Raw genomic sequence first — 17,248 nt, 5'->3', positions numbered from 1 at the left:
TCAGCTAAACTGGAAGCCAGTAGTCTTAAGATTTCCTGTTATATCTGCTATAAAGCATCTCAGCAGATGGATTCCAGAACAGGTCATGGCACTGTGGGGGGGAAAAAAAAAGATCATTTTCTTCCTTACTTCAGAGGTAGTAACAGATCTGAATTCACCTAACTTAAAATTTATTTATTAACAGGTGTGAAACAGGATATCTTAATTTGTCCTACCTTTCCTCTCTTCCTCAGCACCTCTTGCAATATTCTAAATCTGGTGATCCATATCATCTGATCTGTTTCCTTCATGATTCTAAAAACTTCATATCTACTATTTTGCTTCTTATTTTCCAGACCAAGTTATTATTACTGTGGTATAATCGACACACAACATTAGTTTCAGGGATACAATGATTCAATATTTGTACATATTGCAAAATGATCACCACAGTAAGTCTAGTTACACCTGCCACCATTTATAGTAAACAATTTTTTTTTCTTGTGGTGAAAAAAAAGACTTTTAAGGTCTACTCTCTTAGCAGCTTTCAAATATGCAGTACAGCATTACTAACTGTGGTAACTATATTGTATATTACACCATCCCCATGGTTTATTTTATAACTGGGAGTTTGTACCTTTTGACCTTCACCTATTTTTTCTTACCCTCAACCTCTACCTCTAGCAACCATGACTCTCTTCTCATCTGAGCTTGTTTTTTAATATTCCACATGTAAGTGAAATCACACATTATTTGTCTTTCTCTGACTTATTTCACTTAGAATAATGCTCTCAAGGTCCACTCATGTCTTCTCAAGTGGTAAGATTTCCTCCTTTTTGGTGGCTGAATTGTATTCCATTTGTGTGTACAGGATGACCCTTGAAAACCATGGATCTAATCTGTTTCTAGCCACTTACATGTGGATGTTTTACAACGGTAAATACCACAGTGTTACATCCAGTTGGTTGAATCCAGGGATTTGGAGGAAATATGGCTATGGCAGGTCAACTATAAGTTACACTTGGATTTTTGACTGGGTAAGGGTCAGAACCCTTAACCCTTCACATTGTTCAAGGGTCAGCTGTACAGTACCACATCTTCTCTGTCCATTCATCTACTGAGGGACACTTGTTTCCAAATTTCGGCTATTGAAAATAATGCTGTAACGAGCATGGAGGTGCACATATCTTTTCAAATTAATGTTTTCATTTTCTTCAGATGTATATCCAGGAGTGTAATTCTTGGATCATATGGTAGTTCTATTTTTAGTTTTTTTGAGGAATCAATACTGTTTTCTTTAGGGACTGCACCAATTTACATTCCTACCAACAGTACACAAGGATTCCCTTTTCTCTATATTCATGCCAATACTTATGTCTTATCTTTTTGATAACAGCACTCTAACAGGTGTGAGGTGATATCTCGTTGTGGTTTTGATTTGGATTTTCATGATGATTAGTGATGTTGAGGATCATTTAATGCACCTGTTAGCTATCTGTATGTCTTTGGAAAAATGTCTATTCAGTTCTTGTGTTTATTTTTTAATCCTTTTTTTTTTTTTTACCATTGAGTTGTATGAGTTCTTTATATATTTTGAATATTAACCCCTATTAGATATATGACTTGCAAATTTCTTCTTTCATTGATTAGGGTGACTTTTCATTTTGTTGATAATTTTCTTTGCTGTGTAGAAACTTTTAGTTTAATATAGTCCCACTTACTTTTGGAGTCAGATCCAAATACTCACGACTTAAAAGTGATGTCAAAGAGCTTACAGCGTCTTTTCTTCTAGGAATTTTATAGTTTCATGTCTTACATTCAAGTACTTTTCCATTTTGAGTTAATTTTCGTGTATGGTGTAAGATAGTAACCTAGTTTCATTCTTTTGCATGTGGTTGTCCAATTTTTCCAGCACCATTTATTGAAGAGACTGTCCTTTCCCCATTGTATATTCCTGACTCCTTTGAAAGTTAACCACTCATATTGCATGGGTTTACTTCTGAGCTCTCTATTCTGTTCCACTGACCTATATATCTCTTTTTATGCCAATACCATACTGTTTCATTACTACAGCTTTTGTGACACAGTTTGAAATCAGGAGTATGATACCTCCAGCTTTGTTCTTTCTTAAGATTGCTTTGGCTATCCAGAGTCACCTGTGGTTCCACATAGTTTTTCAGGCTATTCTATTTCTGTGAAAAATGCCATTGGAATATCTTCTATTTTGCTTTTTATTTCCCAGACTAAAATTCTGATCTCTTTAATTTGTTCTTTTTGTGACAAAGATTAAATTACCATGATAATACAGACTTTTCATGATTTAAAAAAAAAAATCACTGTCAGCATTATTGTGTCTATTATTGCTCTGTCTTACTGTATCTATCCATATCTGTTCATCCATTTGTCAGCATGGAAATGAACACATGGTTTCTTGGGATACACAGACTTTTATGAAGACACTATGACTTTTATGGATGCAGGTATGGTGTATATGGGGGCTTCCCTGGTGGCTCAGAGGTTAAAGCGTTTGCCTCCAATGTGGGAGACTGGGTTTAATCCCTAGGTCGGGAAGATCCCCTGGAGAAGAAAATGGTAACCCACTCCAGTATTCTTGCCTGGAGAATCCCATGGACAGAGAAGCCTGGTAGGCTACAGTCCACAGGGTCGCAGAGTCGGACACGACTGAGTGACCTTCACTCACACGGTGTATATGTGTATATAAAACAGGTAAAATATTCTCTGCTGTGTTGCTAATTCTCTTTGATAAAGCTGCCTCCATACTGATTCTCAGCTAGAACTGAAGTTACACATGTATGGTTTAAAGAAGAGACACAAGTTGGATAGTCTACACACTAGCTATGGCACCATGAACTCCTTCGCAACATTTTTGTCAATTCATGATTTTCTTTGTCCTAAGAATCAGTTCTCGTTTGCATGAAAACCACAGAAGCAATTATATTGTGCCTACTTATATATTTCTTCCATATGAGTTATAAAAACAGATTGATCCCAGCATCAAACTTTAGGGGCCTTTTGTCAGTTTTACTTCTCTAACTCAGCTGGGGTAGAGTTCAGACATGAAGGGGAGCACTTAAACTTTTGCCAACAGGCTTAAAGGCCAAACCTTGCTGGACTACATGTCTACCCACACTTCCACCTTTCTCCTACCAATATCATACAGGAAGAGGAGGAAATAAAACCTGTCTTATTTTATAATAATTATCCTATGACTAGGTCAAATTCCCTTTTGGAGGATGTACTGGGGCTTGGTCAAGCAAATAAAAGCAAGGAGTATAAATAACTCTACTATCTGAATTGGGTTTTGAGAACTACAGTCTGACAACTTCCTGTATGTGGTCACTGTGGTATCCTGAACGTTGAAGTTCTTGAAAGCTGGCACCTCTTGTATGTGTCTCAATTCGTAAGACTTTTGAGTACTGTGTGGCTTCTGCAGTACCTTAGTCACTTAGTATGGTGGCACAGTGATTCAAAGGTCATGCAGCAGAAAATGCCAGCCTATCTAAAGAAGGGAATACCTCTAAAAAGTACTGAGAATCTGTTAGTTCAGGTTGTTGGCCTGATCTTGCCATTGACTGACTTTTGGGAAGGAAAGAAACTAATTTTATTATGTGGCTAATATGTGTATATCAGTTGCAATATATTTTATTTAATCCTTCTAACCATCACATTTTTCCTCAAAAAATGAAATAAGTTGCTTTAAAAGCTATTGCCAAGAAGCAGAGGAACCGTGCAAAACCATGGTTGTCTGACCCTTGAGGTCCATGCTCTTTCTATATCAGCAAATGCTTCTCTGAAACTCCCTTCACTTCTCTGACCTGTAATGTATCTGTGAAACAGAAATGCTTACTCTGTGGATCAATTAAGTCTTTAGAATGATCTAGTGACATAACCTCCCCCAAGACCATCTGTTTTCAGATGGCTCTAGCTGTTCTTAATGTCAAGCCACAATAGGACTTGACTGAACTGAGAGTATACAGCTTAAAGCAGTGTGAGACTACGATTTGATCACTCCCTTGTTTGGGACACTGTAATTCTAACACTGTAGCTAAAGACAACCTTATCAGTTTTTCCCCAGCCTCATTATATTATTCAACTCAGCCTACAGTCAAGTAAAACTTTTTTTTTCCCCAATAAATGCAGCTGTTAAGCCATAATTTGCCCATCTTGTGTTTATTTTACCTTTTTAGCTGAAGTCTCATTTTCTTGTTATTAAACATTTAAAAGAAAGCAATTATTTTTCTGAGACAAGGCTCCGGGCTCTAAGAATAAACAGGATTTCATTCCTGCCCATAGGAGTTTCCACTGTATCTATCAGACACAGACAAATGAACAGGATAAATACTTAAATGTAAGTCAAGGGGGAAAAGCATTTTGTAGAAATATATGAAGACAGACTTTGACTGCATATTCATACAGACAATTGTGATCTGGATCGGTAGGAACTAGAATGACTGTTCAGAGGACAGTTCCATGTAATTTCTTGTAGGAGCTATCATAGTGCCTTCCACAAAGAAGTCAGAGTCAGGAAATCACACAGGAGTGGCACTGTATTTCTGCTATAATACAGGTTACTTACTGTATCCAAAGTGTACACTGAAAGTAAAAACTCATGTTTCATTGCTAAACCACATCTGACAAAAATTGCTGGCTCAGGAAATAACCATCCTGTCTGCTACCAATGCTTAATTCTAGCTTATATGAAGCATTTCTTCCTTACATATGGTCCTTTAAAAGGAAAATTCTTATCCTTTACAGCTTGATGTGGTCTAGGGTTGAAATAGGCTGAAGTAGAAAGATCATGAAGATACTATAGGGAAGATTCATCAAGAATCTGCAGACAGAAGAAAGAATAGAGGGGAGGGAAAAAAAATGTTGACAAAATAAAAGCCAATAAATTATGGCTAAGTGCAGAGTCTTCCAAACTCCCCTAATCTTAAAAGGATACCTCAATTTCAGAAACACTGATTTAATGCTAAAGGTTGTTATCACATAAAGTTATATGTTAGTTCATAAAGACAATTCAACTCTTACCTTACAGGGAACAACTGAGGAAAACATCCTTGTGTTTTAGTGTCAACAAATTTCTGGATCTGAAGCACTTGTTTTAAAAGATGTCCCTTGGAAGATTTGTCAATTTTTGTTAATACCATCTGTAGGAAAACAAATATTTAAGCATTAGAAATAAGGTACAGTTGACCCTTGAGCAACATGGGATTAAACTGCAAAGGTGCACTTATATGCAGATATTTTCAACAGTAAATACCACAATATTACATGATCTGTGGTTGATTAAATCTATGGATATGGAACTGCCAATATGGAGGAACCATCAATAGAGAAGAACCTTGAATAGGAAGGACTGACTGTAAGTTAAACTTGGATTCCTTGAAAGGAGGGTGGGTGCCCCTAACTCCCATACTGTTCAAGGGTCAACTGTTATTTCTTAATATACAGTTTTATACATTTTAGTTACAAAATTTCAATAACAACTAGGTGACCTATGCAAGTTTCTTAATCTCTCTGTACTTGTTTCCTCATCTATAAAAGCAATACCTTCTAAAGGAGCTGCTGTAAAGATTAAATAAATTAATATATGCAATACTTAAAGCATACACTGTGTGTTTGCTGTTTAACCACACAGGGCCGTAATATCTTGGATTCAAGACCAGTGAAAAGAACCCTAGGGCCATACTTGCCATTGCTATACACCAAATGTTTCATGTGATCACTATTTATTTTGTGGTCTAAGACACAAAAGTATTATTAGGTTGATTTATAATCATTTTTAAAATCCTGAATTGTTCTACCTTATATGTTAAATTTAAAGGAAAAATTACAAATCAGGCTATTGGTAGGTTGTAGCCACTGTAGTTATATTCCAACTTAAATAAAGTTATACTCCAAGTAACCCTAGAATTTACTAGGGTTAACAGCAAATATAATACTTGAAGTAATTTACTTACTCAAAGACAATTATATACTAGAAAAAGGTCAAGGTGTGATGATTACAAAATTAATTAAAAAGTAAAAACCTTGAGGTATTTTTCAGAAGTTTTCCTAGGAAAATTCTATAAAATTAAATTTCTTGACTAATCATTTATGTTTTTCAGTTATAAAAATATATAAATGATTAAAATAAAATATAATGATTATAAATAAACTGTACAGCATAAAAAATATTAATGGCAGAAGGAGTTAGAAGCAGAAAGTCTTTCTTCATAAAGAGAAATACGCTGATACCTAATTCCTCTATCACAACTTCTTTTACAAAGAAAAAGGCTAATATTTTCTTAAAGTTAAAACTGAGGAAAATATATGATTTCACAAAATGATATCTATGATATCAAATTAGGAGTGAATTATCAAATTATCAATAAAACTGGTTGGGGAAAATTCAGGCCTTTTTTTTTTTCTTTTTACTATGTAGACTATGTTTATCAATTCTTTGGCTCCTCATAACTGTAAATTATCTCTAATGTTTCAAAGGGCATTTGCAAACCCCAAGAATTCCATGACTCCACAAATACAAACAGCTTTTTGACTGGTACAATGGTTTGATTTGCATTAAACTGCAAAACCACTACATTTTAGTGGTTTTCTGACATTTTTTGAAACCAAATTATAGTCAAGTTCCTCAGAGAGGAACTTGAAGATTGCCATTTAATCTGAAAAACATAGAAAACAAAATTGGTAGGATACCAACCTAGCAATCTGTATTCTATTCTAGGGTAAACAACAGAAAGAACTGGTAAGATATTCTCATTAGAAATTTTCTTTTCCTTAAGAATATAAACATCCTACCTTTGTGTGCTGGAGCCTACTAAATTTTTGTGATGTTCTTAAATTCCAAATTAGTTTAGCAAATTTTTCAGTTGTAGTTTCATTTATATTCTGATAAGTACTATCTGTCAAGCTGCTGTTAAAGAGCTACTAAGGAGTATTAGCAAATATTTATAGTCATTTAAAAAAGAAAAAACAGTGCTCGCTTCGGCAGCACATATACTAAAATTGGAATGATACAGAGAAGATTAGCATGGCCCCTGTGCAGGGATGACACGCAAATTCGTGAAGCGTCCCGTATTTTTCATGTCAATGTATGGCAAAACCAATACAGTATTGTAAAGGAAAATAAAGTAAAGATAAAAATTTAAATAAACTAAAAAAAATAAATAGATAAAAAAGAAAAAAACAAAACAAAACAAGGAAAAGCATTTATAATCACTAGATGAATAGAAAACTTTGACTATAATTTTAAGAATTTAAAAGCTAGGAGAAGGAAAGGGAATAAAAGTACCACAGAACTTATTTTAATATTAATGGCTAATAATTGAAAAGACATTTTAAAAGGTACTCCTTTAACTTTTGAGGAGGAGACCTACTCATTTATTAAACCGACAGACACACAGGGAACTCATATTTCTGAGTGCAACCATGAGTCAAAAGAAATACTTACCACATAAGGTAATGCAAATTCTTCACACATTTCTATGGCAATATTGTCTGCTTTTTGAATTCCAACAACACTATCCACTAATAAAAATGTTCTCATCAAACTGTAGGAATGCAGAAATGAAGATTAACAGCAAAGAAAAATATACTTATTCATTTCCCCCACCCCGACCTTCACTATACTAAGAAATTGTCTTTTGAAAAATTATCAGATCAAAATTTAAAAATTTCTTTAGGCAAAAGGAATTCTCAATTTACCATGAAGTCCATCCTAGTTCCAATAGGTCTCAGTGTTGGTTATGTTCAATAGCTAGATTCATTAATATTCTTTCAATAGCATATATAGAACATATGACTATAAAGTTACCATAAAAGTGTCTAAGTCTTCAAATATTACTTTAAGACTACCAGATAACAAAACCAAACACATTATATTTTGTATTTTCTTGTGTAAGTATTTTATCTTAGCTTCTTTGTAAAGATACAACAAGCAAATTACTTATAAACATGTTTTTATACTTCAAAAGTTCAACATTAATTTTTCCACATATTCTGCAATGCTTGAAACATAGACCTGCTACCTGGCTACTACCTATGGAGACAAATAAAAGTAGTATTTATCAAGGCTGTGATGTCAGAAGTATTTTATGAATAACCAGAATTTACTGATGTTTATTTAAATCTGGTAAACACCACATTAACCAACAAATTTCATTTTTAAAAATAGCCAGCTAAGAGTTTGGTATAAAAAATTAATAAAGTCTGCTGATGTACTACTTATAGTCTCAATATAGGAAAACAATTGAATTTAAGTTTAACCTAATTTACAGGAAAAAAAACTAAGCAGACAGTATATACCTTCCTCCGAAATAGTTCAGAATATTATGAGAATAAAGTACACTTTCTAGAAAAGTTATTTGATAAAACTGAAGGGTTCATCATGTGTAGAATGTTCTATTCATGAAAACATGTTTAGGGGTTAAATATAACAATTATAAGAAAAAAAAGCTTCTTACTTCTTTCGTTCTTTTAGGTAGGTTTCTACCATGTCAACGAAATCTTCAGGTGCTCTATAGCCATAACCTGGCATGTCCACCAATGTAAAGTATTTTCCAACTTTGTAAAAATTAATTTTCTTTGTATGGCCCTGATAAAGTAAATGTAAAAATAAGTTTCTTAAAATATGTCCTTTGTATATTTCATGACTCAAAATATTTTCTGTTAATCAATAATTACTTATTAAGAGCATCAAAGTATTCTGTAGATAACCCTATGCAGATGACGATACAGGAAAAAGAAACAGAAGAGAAGCGGCTGGATATAAGCTTAGATGGTCCTACTTCCTCCTTCCAATTCATCTTTCTTTAAAGAGAATCTGTATGATTTAAGAACTTCAAATCCATATTAGAAATACGCAGGCAGAGTATTTTCAAGTTTTCCTACTTCATTAGTTCTCTCTTAGTGAGAGAACTGGTCTAAATAGTATGGCTGCATTAGTCGATATTCTCTGATGAAAAATATATTTCCACTTTAAAGAATTATCTCCACTTTAAATGAATTATGGCACAAACAGGATAAATTAAACGCTTACTGTCAGTCATACAAGTTTTCATAAAAACCAAAGTTTGATACTGTAGCTAGACTATTACTTGCCTAAAATCAATTGGCGTGTTTTATTAGATGGGTTTGGTGCTTTCATTAAGCCATTTTTTTAAAAAGCATGTACAACTGTAAAGTACCTGTGCAACTACAATTAATGTAAAGATGATCAAAATAGCTTATTCATGTGGTTTTCTGTCCATGGACATTTATTAATCAGAAAAGGAAAAATTATGACAAACAATTTTAAAAGTCAATTGTTCAGAACTCAGGAAGGTTTTATAAATGATGCTTAGGTTCCCAGGCAACTTATGTGTCTATCTATAGGAAAATAACTTTATAATTACAGGTTAGAAATGTCAAGAATATAATTCTTCCATTGTCTTCTCACAGCAGAAAGGAAACACCCTACCTAGAAGTCAGAGTTGAACTATGACATTTGATGAGGCAGGACACAAGGGAATAAGGATAGAAGGGTTAACAAATGACTAAAATCATCAAGGGTAGTATCAGGGAATCAACTATGTGAAGAAACTGGGAGCAAGAAAACATTAGTGAAGCCTCAGGGAAGGGTTCTATTGTAAGGAAATGGGGGCAGTGAGCCCTGGGTTGTTAGGAACATTTTGCCAAGGATAGATAATAAGGTGAGGGGAACTGGGGTGGGGAGAGGGTTCCTTAAATATTGGTAGAGTCTGTATTATGGAAAAGGAAGCAGAGGAAATGAGAAAATGACAAAAAGCTATTACAGCAAACTGACTGGGATATTAAGCACGTCAATTTGGCCCTGGGTAAACTGGGAAGTGCCTGATTCGTGTATATATATATATATATGAGTTAGCTAGGTATAAAAGATTATAGGAGGAAAAAAATACACTTAAAGCTGTTTCCTTCAAAAATCAATGTAGAACTAGATGAGCATTCTCATAGAAGCAAATATAGAATGACAATGGAATAACTCTTGAGAAAAGACTGGACCAAGGAAAATTTCTTCAACATACTGGCCAGGTTACTAAAATAACTTCCGTTTTCTTCAGAGAAATACACAGGCATTAATGAAATGTATTACATTAGCACTTGTTTGAAAGAAATCACTTTTCTAGGAACTTGGCAATTATGGTTTCTAACCCCCCCCCATATTTATTCTTCATCTTAGTCAATTCAGAGGTAGTTCAGATATGTTTTAAATTTTGACATACCGGTTTCTTGGAGACTCTAACTTCAACCTCTGGGGCAAGTGAAAACAAGGCCTTTATTAGAGAGGATTTTCCAACATTGCTTCTGCCTATAAAACACACCTTATACAAGCAAAAAGAAAATACTTGAGTACTAGTTTATATATATATATATATATAAAATCATATATTGTATTGGGTTGGCCAAAAAGTTCATTTGGGTTTTACTGTACCAGCTTACAGAAAAACCCAAATGAACTTTTTGGCCAACCCACTATTAGCTGTAAAAATCTGTAAATACTATTCAGTCTTGATTAACCATAAAAAAGTAGCTTATGGTTAGTCAACCTTCAAATTCTAATATACAGTTGTTATATATTGAATGATTTTAGTGTGGCAGGTACGGTTTTAAAAGCACTTGTTATTTTCTTATTTACTCTTTACAATATCCCTATGAGACAGATAACATTATCAACTGTAAAAGTTTTCTCACTTTACAGGTGATAAAACCAGAGGCAAAGAGAGGCTCAATATCCGGCCCCAAATTATACAGCTAGAAAGTGAAGAAGCTGGAAACTGAACTCTAGACATCTATATCTGTACCTGTGCTTTTAATTACATATGCCACTCAAGAACATCTGCAACATTTATTAAGAATTCCATATTTTCAAAGCTTTTTGAAGTTAACAATTACATGCGTTTCAACAAAACTGGCTCTAAAGTCACTCCTGTTTGAAACCACATTTCCCCACAAACTCTCAAAGTACACTATTACAACATTATAATTATTTCTTTCTCTTGACCTTTCTTGTTCCATTTAAGCTTTTCTCCTTTAGTGTGAATGTAGAAAGCAACAAAATATTTCTGAGACTAACCATTAATACACATGGCAATCAGTGCTTCTAAATGAGGGCGGTAGCGCCCCCTGGGGGTGTTTTTGAAATTTGTAAGGGCATTTTTTATGATTAATAAGAGGGCATTTTTGGTTATTAATATAACTGGGTGGCATTTAGTGAGCAGGAGCCAGCAGTGCTATATATTTTGCAAAACTGTGGTCAGTCCTTCAAAATAAACTGATTTGGATGCTGTATAAATTTCAAATGTTCTAGCAGATTAAATCAAATAATATAGATTAAAAAAACTAAATTAAAAAGAAATTACACAAAAGTCCAGAATTTAAAAATGGAAAAGCAATGCTGTCTCCAAATCATTAAGTGATTTATGTACTCTTAAATTATTGTAGAGTTCGAGTGGAAAAGTTCCAGCGCAATGGTGCCGTTATCACCAATAATGGAGGTCTGAGAAAGAGAAAGGAATACCAGACCACCACTTGACCTGCCTCTTGAGAAACCTGTATGCAGGTCAGGAAGCAACAGTTAGAACTGGACATGGAACAACAGACTGATTCCACATAGGAAAAGGAGTACGTCAAAGCTGTATATTGTCATTCTGCTTATTTAACTTCTATGCAGAGTACATCATGAGAAACGCTGGGCTGGAAGAAGCACAAGCTGGAATCAGGACTGCCAGGAGAAATATCAATAACCTCAGATATGCAGATGACACCACCCTTGTGGCAGAAAGTGAAGAGGAACTAAAAAGCCTCTTGATGAAAGTGAAAGAGGAGAGTGAAAAAGCTGGCTTAAATCTCAACATTCAGAAAACAAAGATGATGGCATCTGGTCCCATCACTTCATGGGAAATAGATGGGGAAACAGGCTCCAAAATCACTGCAGATGGTGACTGCAGCCATGAAATTAAAAGACGCTTACTCCTTGGAAGAAAAGTATGACCAACCTAGACAGCATATTGAAAAGCAAAGACATTACTTTGCCAACAAAGATCCGTTTAGTCAAGGCTATGGTTTTTCCAGTGGTCATGTATGGATGTGAGAGTTGGACTGTGATGAAAGCTGAGTGCTGAAGAATTGATGCTTTTGAACTGTGGTGTTGGAGGAGACTCTTCAGAGTCCCTTGGACTGCAAGGAGATCCAACCAGTCCATTCTGAAGGAGATCAGTCCTGGCTGTTGTTTGGAAGAAATGATGCTAAAGCTGAAACTCCAGTACTTTGGCCACGTCATGCGAAGAGTTGACTCATTGGAAAAGACTCTGATGCTGGGAGGGATTGGGGGCAGGAGGAGAAGGGGACGACAGAGGATGAGATGGCTGGATGGCATCACTGACTCGATGGACGTGAGTTTGAGTGAACTCCAGGAGTTGGTGATGGACAGGGAGGCCTGGCGTGCTGCGATTCATGGGGTCGCAAAGAGTCAGACACGCCTGAGCAACTGAACTGAGCCTTAACAGAACAAAATATTAAACTGCAGGACATGCATAAAATGGACACTCACTGAATTCCACTGAAGCTGTTTTAGACAATCTTACAGATTATTGCCATTTATATATGATTTTTTGGCACATGATAGTAAATTCAGATTGAGTGAAAATTATGTATTGATAAGGATCACTTCATTTGTAAAACTACTCTACTTTTTGCATTCTTCACTTTTTCCAGTTTGTCTCAGCATGTTTTCCCTACTTCAATTAAAAACAAAAATGATAAATGTTTTAATCGCCTTCTAAAGTCTTTCATATTCACTACCAAAATAATTGGGCTTCCCTTGTGGCTCAGCTTGTAAAGAATCCGCCTGCAAAGCGGGAGACCTGGGTTCAATCCCTGGGTTGGGAAGATCCCCTGGCGAAGGGAATGGCTACCTACTCCAGTATTCTGGCCTGGAGAATTCCACAGTCCATGGTGTCACAAAGAGTCGGACACGACTGAGTGACTTTCACCCACTTATTCACCAAAGTAATTAAACCTTGTTACAATAATGATATCGCGTCCATACAAAGCTAGTAAATCTCTCTGGTGTGCTGATAATGCAGGCAGGCATGCTAAGTTGCTTCAGTCGTGTCCGACTCTGTGTGACCCTATGGACTTCAGCCTGTCAGGCTCCTCTGTCCAAGGGATTCTCCAGGCATGAATACTGGAGTGGGCTGCCATGCCCTCCGCCACGGGATCTTCCCGACCCAGGGATCGAACCTGTGTCTTTTATGTCTACCTGCATCGGCAGGAGGGTTCTTTACCACTAGCATCGCTAGTTGATAATAGGTTACAGCAAAATCATGGCCCAAGCCCTCAGTACCCTCAGGCAGCTGCGGCGCTCACCTCCGGGCGAAGAAGGTCCGGGGCGTGGTCGAGACGCACCGCCGAGGTGAGGTACTCGATGCGGTTTCGGGCGGAGGCAGTGAAGAAGCTCTCCGCCCGCGCGATGTCCTCCAGGCTCGGGTGGAAGATATTCAGGTGAAGGTCTGGCCTCGAGCCCGGGACGAAATGCCCATGGAGTTCTTGCAGCGGGAAGACCAGCTTCGTCAGCTGCTTGCTCGGCAGCCGTAGAACCTCCGTGAAGGCCTGGAACGCGCTGTAAGCTCGTCTTCCGCTCCCTAGCTCTGGTCCCATCGCAAACATCCTGCCCACGCACGGCCGCAGCCGGTGCGCTGCCATTTTCGTCTTTTAGAAGTCCCACCTCGGGACCTCAATCCTAAGATCTGAAATGCGCGTGCGTGACCCGGCTCCCGCTAAACCTGCTGGGAATTGTAGTTTCCAATGGCCTCTTGGATTCCCGCAGAGACTCTTTGTGTTCCAAGAGCTGGAGACAGGTGTTACCCGCAGCGGGGGGAAAAGTGGTTGGATGCTTTTCACATCCTGGCCCTGATAACTGTGCCTTTGACATGTATGTCGCTTTGGGGAGGTTGTTTAACTGTTTTTCAGAGCTGAGAAAACATATCTAGCTGTGTGAGCCCTGAGGCTCAGCTGAAGAAGAAAACGTGCGAAGCTCTGGTGGATTTCAGGGCGGTTTACTCTTCACACTTTCTGGTTGTTGCAAAAACACTTGCGCAGAAATGAAAAGTGCGGGTGAGAAATGTCGTTCAAAAAGTACCTGGTTTTCAGGGTGCAGACAGTTCGTAATTCATTCCGCCTTCTCTAGAGCTGCAGGAAATGTCATTAAAATTTAGAGATTTCTTACAGAGTAAAAGAAAACAAAACAAAACAGTTTACACAGGTGTTCAAGAGTTGTTTCATTGAAGTTACGTAACGACATCTTATTTCAGAAGTTTCTTAAAGCCCATTCAAACTCATCAGTGCTGGAATGGGAGACAGAGCGACCGTGATAAAATGACTATCTGAAAGATATTTCTACCTAAAAGACAATGGGTCTTCTAAAACCTTAGCAGCAAACAGTGTAGTAAGGTTAGCTCATGATCTCTTGAGCGGTTCCTCAGGTTGTTCATTGACTATTCAGGCCAGTTCTTGAGTTAATGTCACACAAAAATTAGTGAACAAGGTCAACAACTTTGACTTTGTTGTTTCAGGCAACAAAGTAGCCTGAAATTGTTGCCCGCCTAATTTTTTGTTGATCTTTGCATTAGGCTTTAAGGCTTGCCTCCATCCCCTAGTCTCATGCCTCCATAAGAAAACACTTTATTGTAAACATCCAGACGTTTTGTATATATGTTACCATGTTTGCAATTTAACTCAAAATACTGTTCTAAAGCCTTAAAATTTTTTAAACAATGTATTTGAAAGTCTTCCTGTATCAATACATACTTAACATAAATGATTGTTTTTAAAGGAGGCATATTATTCCATTTATTTCCCCTATGTCTTATTGATCACTAATTAGATTTTGTTGTTACAACAGTGTTACAATAATCCCTCATAAAGAGACATTTTTTCACACTTGTGGAAGTAGGACATATCCCTAGAAGAGGACTTGATTGGTGCATAAGTTGAGTGCATTTCTATTTTTCATATTTCTGTGGAAAAATTATCTTTTAAAGAAATTGCAACGGAAGTGAAGTAAAGTTGCTCAGTCGTGTCCAACTCTTTGCGGCCCCATGGACTGCAGCCTACCAGGCTCCTCCGTCCATGGGATTTTCCAGGCAAGAGTACTGGAGTGGGGTGCCATTTCCTTCTCTGGACTACTTCCTAATAACAAAATATTATAGCATCAAAGTAGGCATTATAAAAGCAGGCTATTTTTTTAGTTCATATATTCCTGATTATTAAAGAGAATAAATATACTTTGTAAAAATCATGTTTTATATGGATTATTACTTTAAAATGATTTATAATAACTGTTTAGTTATTGAGAACATTGACCTTTTATCTGTTATGTTTTTAAAATATTTTCCCCAACTTTTAACTTTTGACTTTTTAATAGGATTTTGATTGTAGATTTTTAATTTGTAAGTGGCCAAACTGAATAGTCTCTTAAACATTCTAAGCTTTGTGTTATGTTTAGAAAAATTTTCTAGGATTATAAACAAATTAACCTATCTTTTATTCTAGTGGTTTAAGTTTTTTCACAATTAAATGTTTCATACAATTGGAGTTTGTTTTAATAAAAAGAGTCTGCTAGGAATTCAGCTTTATTTTTTTCCAAATGGTCAACCAGTTGTCTCAACAATACTTATTAAATAGTCCATCTTTTTTTCACTGAATATGTATGTTGGTACATTTGCAGACAACTCTGAACTTTGAGGGCTTCCCTGGTGGTTCAGTAGTAAAGAATCCACCTGCAATGTGGGAGAACTGAGTTCAATCCCTGGGTTAGGAAGATCCCTTGGAGAATGGAATGGCTTTGCATTACAGTCTTCTTGCGAGGACAATTACATGGACAAAGGAGCCTGGTGGGTTACTGTCGATGGGGTCACAAAGAGTTGTACATGACTGAGCAACTAACACTTTCAACATTGTTGGGATCCCAGGTGTGGAAATAAGCCCAAGCATGAAAGACTTTTGCTAATTCTTATAAGGGTTTGAGAGGTATTCTAGGAAGCCTGCATGAGGCATTCATTGCCATGAGGCCTGCTAGTCAGAGAGGGAAGCTAGAAACAGGAGGAATTGGCATAAAGAAAATAATTCTATTGTGGAGCTGCAATGGAAATCTTAGGGTACACAAGGAATTGTTAGGGGAAACACTGACTGAAACCACCGCCTGACCAGGCACCAGAGTAACTATTTGCATCAGTTATTTTATGATAGCAGAGCCTGATAAGGAACATGGAACTAACAAGTCACCATCAACTGGAAGAATTCGGGTAAAGTCAAAAGTCAATAGGAGACACCAGTCCATATGTACTATCCTCCCAGGAACCTTCTCAGTGAAATCCATCTTGGCTGGGTGATGCATGGGCCACCAGGAACAACCCTGAGTCAGAATGATTGGCCAGAGACAATCTAGAAACTAATCTCATCATCATAAAACCCGAGATTGTGAGCCACGTGACAGAACAGTCCTCCTAGCTTCACTTGCCCTTCTGCTCTCCACTGGGTGCGCCTTCCCAATAAAATCTCTCCCAAAAAAACTCTCGCTTTGTCAGCACATGTGTGTCTCCTCAGACAATTCATTTCTGAGTATTTGACAAGAGCCCACCCTTTGGCCCTGAAAGGGGGTCCTCCTTCCTTGCAACAGAATTCTCAAAGTCCAGGAATGTCAGACCAAATCAATACTGATGGGGATCCAGTCTGGCAGATGGATGTTGCAACAGTATTCCCTGTTTTCTGGCAACATTCTGTCTCTGATTGTGGGCAGCACCTTGCCAGGTGGTCTGTCTGGCTGAAGTAGTACCCTGGCTAACAGTTTTGAATTGGGAGTCAGAATCAAACCTCCTGGCTAGGCAGGGTGTCATATGATTCAGAAGAGGATTTAAGTCCTTGTGGGGAAAAGGAGTGTGGATTAAGAAACCAAGCAGCTCCTTGGTCAGCAGATTGCAGAGACAGAACTAGGATGTGAAAAAGGGCTTGAATTGACCTAGAGGCATCCCAGAGAACGGTGGAAAACCCACCCTTGGTCTAGTTTCACAGCACAGAGGTCAAGGCATACTCACTAAACTGTGGTAGCCCAGCAAAAGAGAAGTCAAAGTGATAGTTCCTTGGTCATGTCTGACTCTTTGCAATCCCATGGACTGTAGCCCACCAGGTTCCTCTGTCCATGGAGTTCTCCAGGCAAGAAGACTGGGGT

General features: G+C 37.1%; 1 protein-coding gene and 1 non-coding gene across 2 annotated transcripts; one reads left to right on the top strand and one right to left on the bottom strand.

Moving 5' to 3' along the window:
• Window positions 1-13,725, bottom strand: GTPBP8 (GTP binding protein 8). The gene is made up of 6 exons (XM_068968449.1): window positions 13,390-13,725; window positions 10,245-10,343; window positions 8,466-8,596; window positions 7,454-7,553; window positions 5,032-5,150; window positions 1-91 (listed from the first exon to the last, which is right to left on the bottom strand). The coding sequence occupies exons 1-6, from the start codon at window positions 13,723-13,725 to the stop codon at window positions 1-3; spliced, it is 876 nt and encodes a 291-aa protein (XP_068824550.1).
• On the top strand, window positions 6,979-7,085 carry LOC138093326 (U6 spliceosomal RNA). Its single transcript, XR_011146064.1, has one exon. It is a non-coding gene; the product is annotated as a U6 spliceosomal RNA (small nuclear RNA).
• Window positions 13,726-17,248: the final 3,523 nt, after the last annotated feature.

The sequence above is a fragment of the Capricornis sumatraensis genome, chromosome 1, assembly GCF_032405125.1.
Source record: "Capricornis sumatraensis isolate serow.1 chromosome 1, serow.2, whole genome shotgun sequence".
Taxonomy (NCBI): Eukaryota; Metazoa; Chordata; class Mammalia; order Artiodactyla; family Bovidae; genus Capricornis; species Capricornis sumatraensis.
This window is presented reverse-complemented; position numbering and strand designations above follow the sequence as displayed.

Bases quoted from the DNA above. Each gene is read 5' to 3' on its own strand.
- GTPBP8 (XM_068968449.1), bottom strand. From the start codon at position 13,725: ATGGCAGCGCACCGGCTGCGGCCGTGCGTGGGCAGGATGTTTGCGATG. The intron at 7,554-8,465 runs GTAAGAAGCTTT...GCATTCCTACAG, and splicing joins TACCTAAAAGAACGAAAGAA to TTTGATGAGAACATTTTTAT. The intron at 92-5,031 runs GTAAGAGTTGAA...TCCCCCCCACAG, and splicing joins CCTCAGTTGTTCCCTGTAAG to TGCCATGACCTGTTCTGGAA.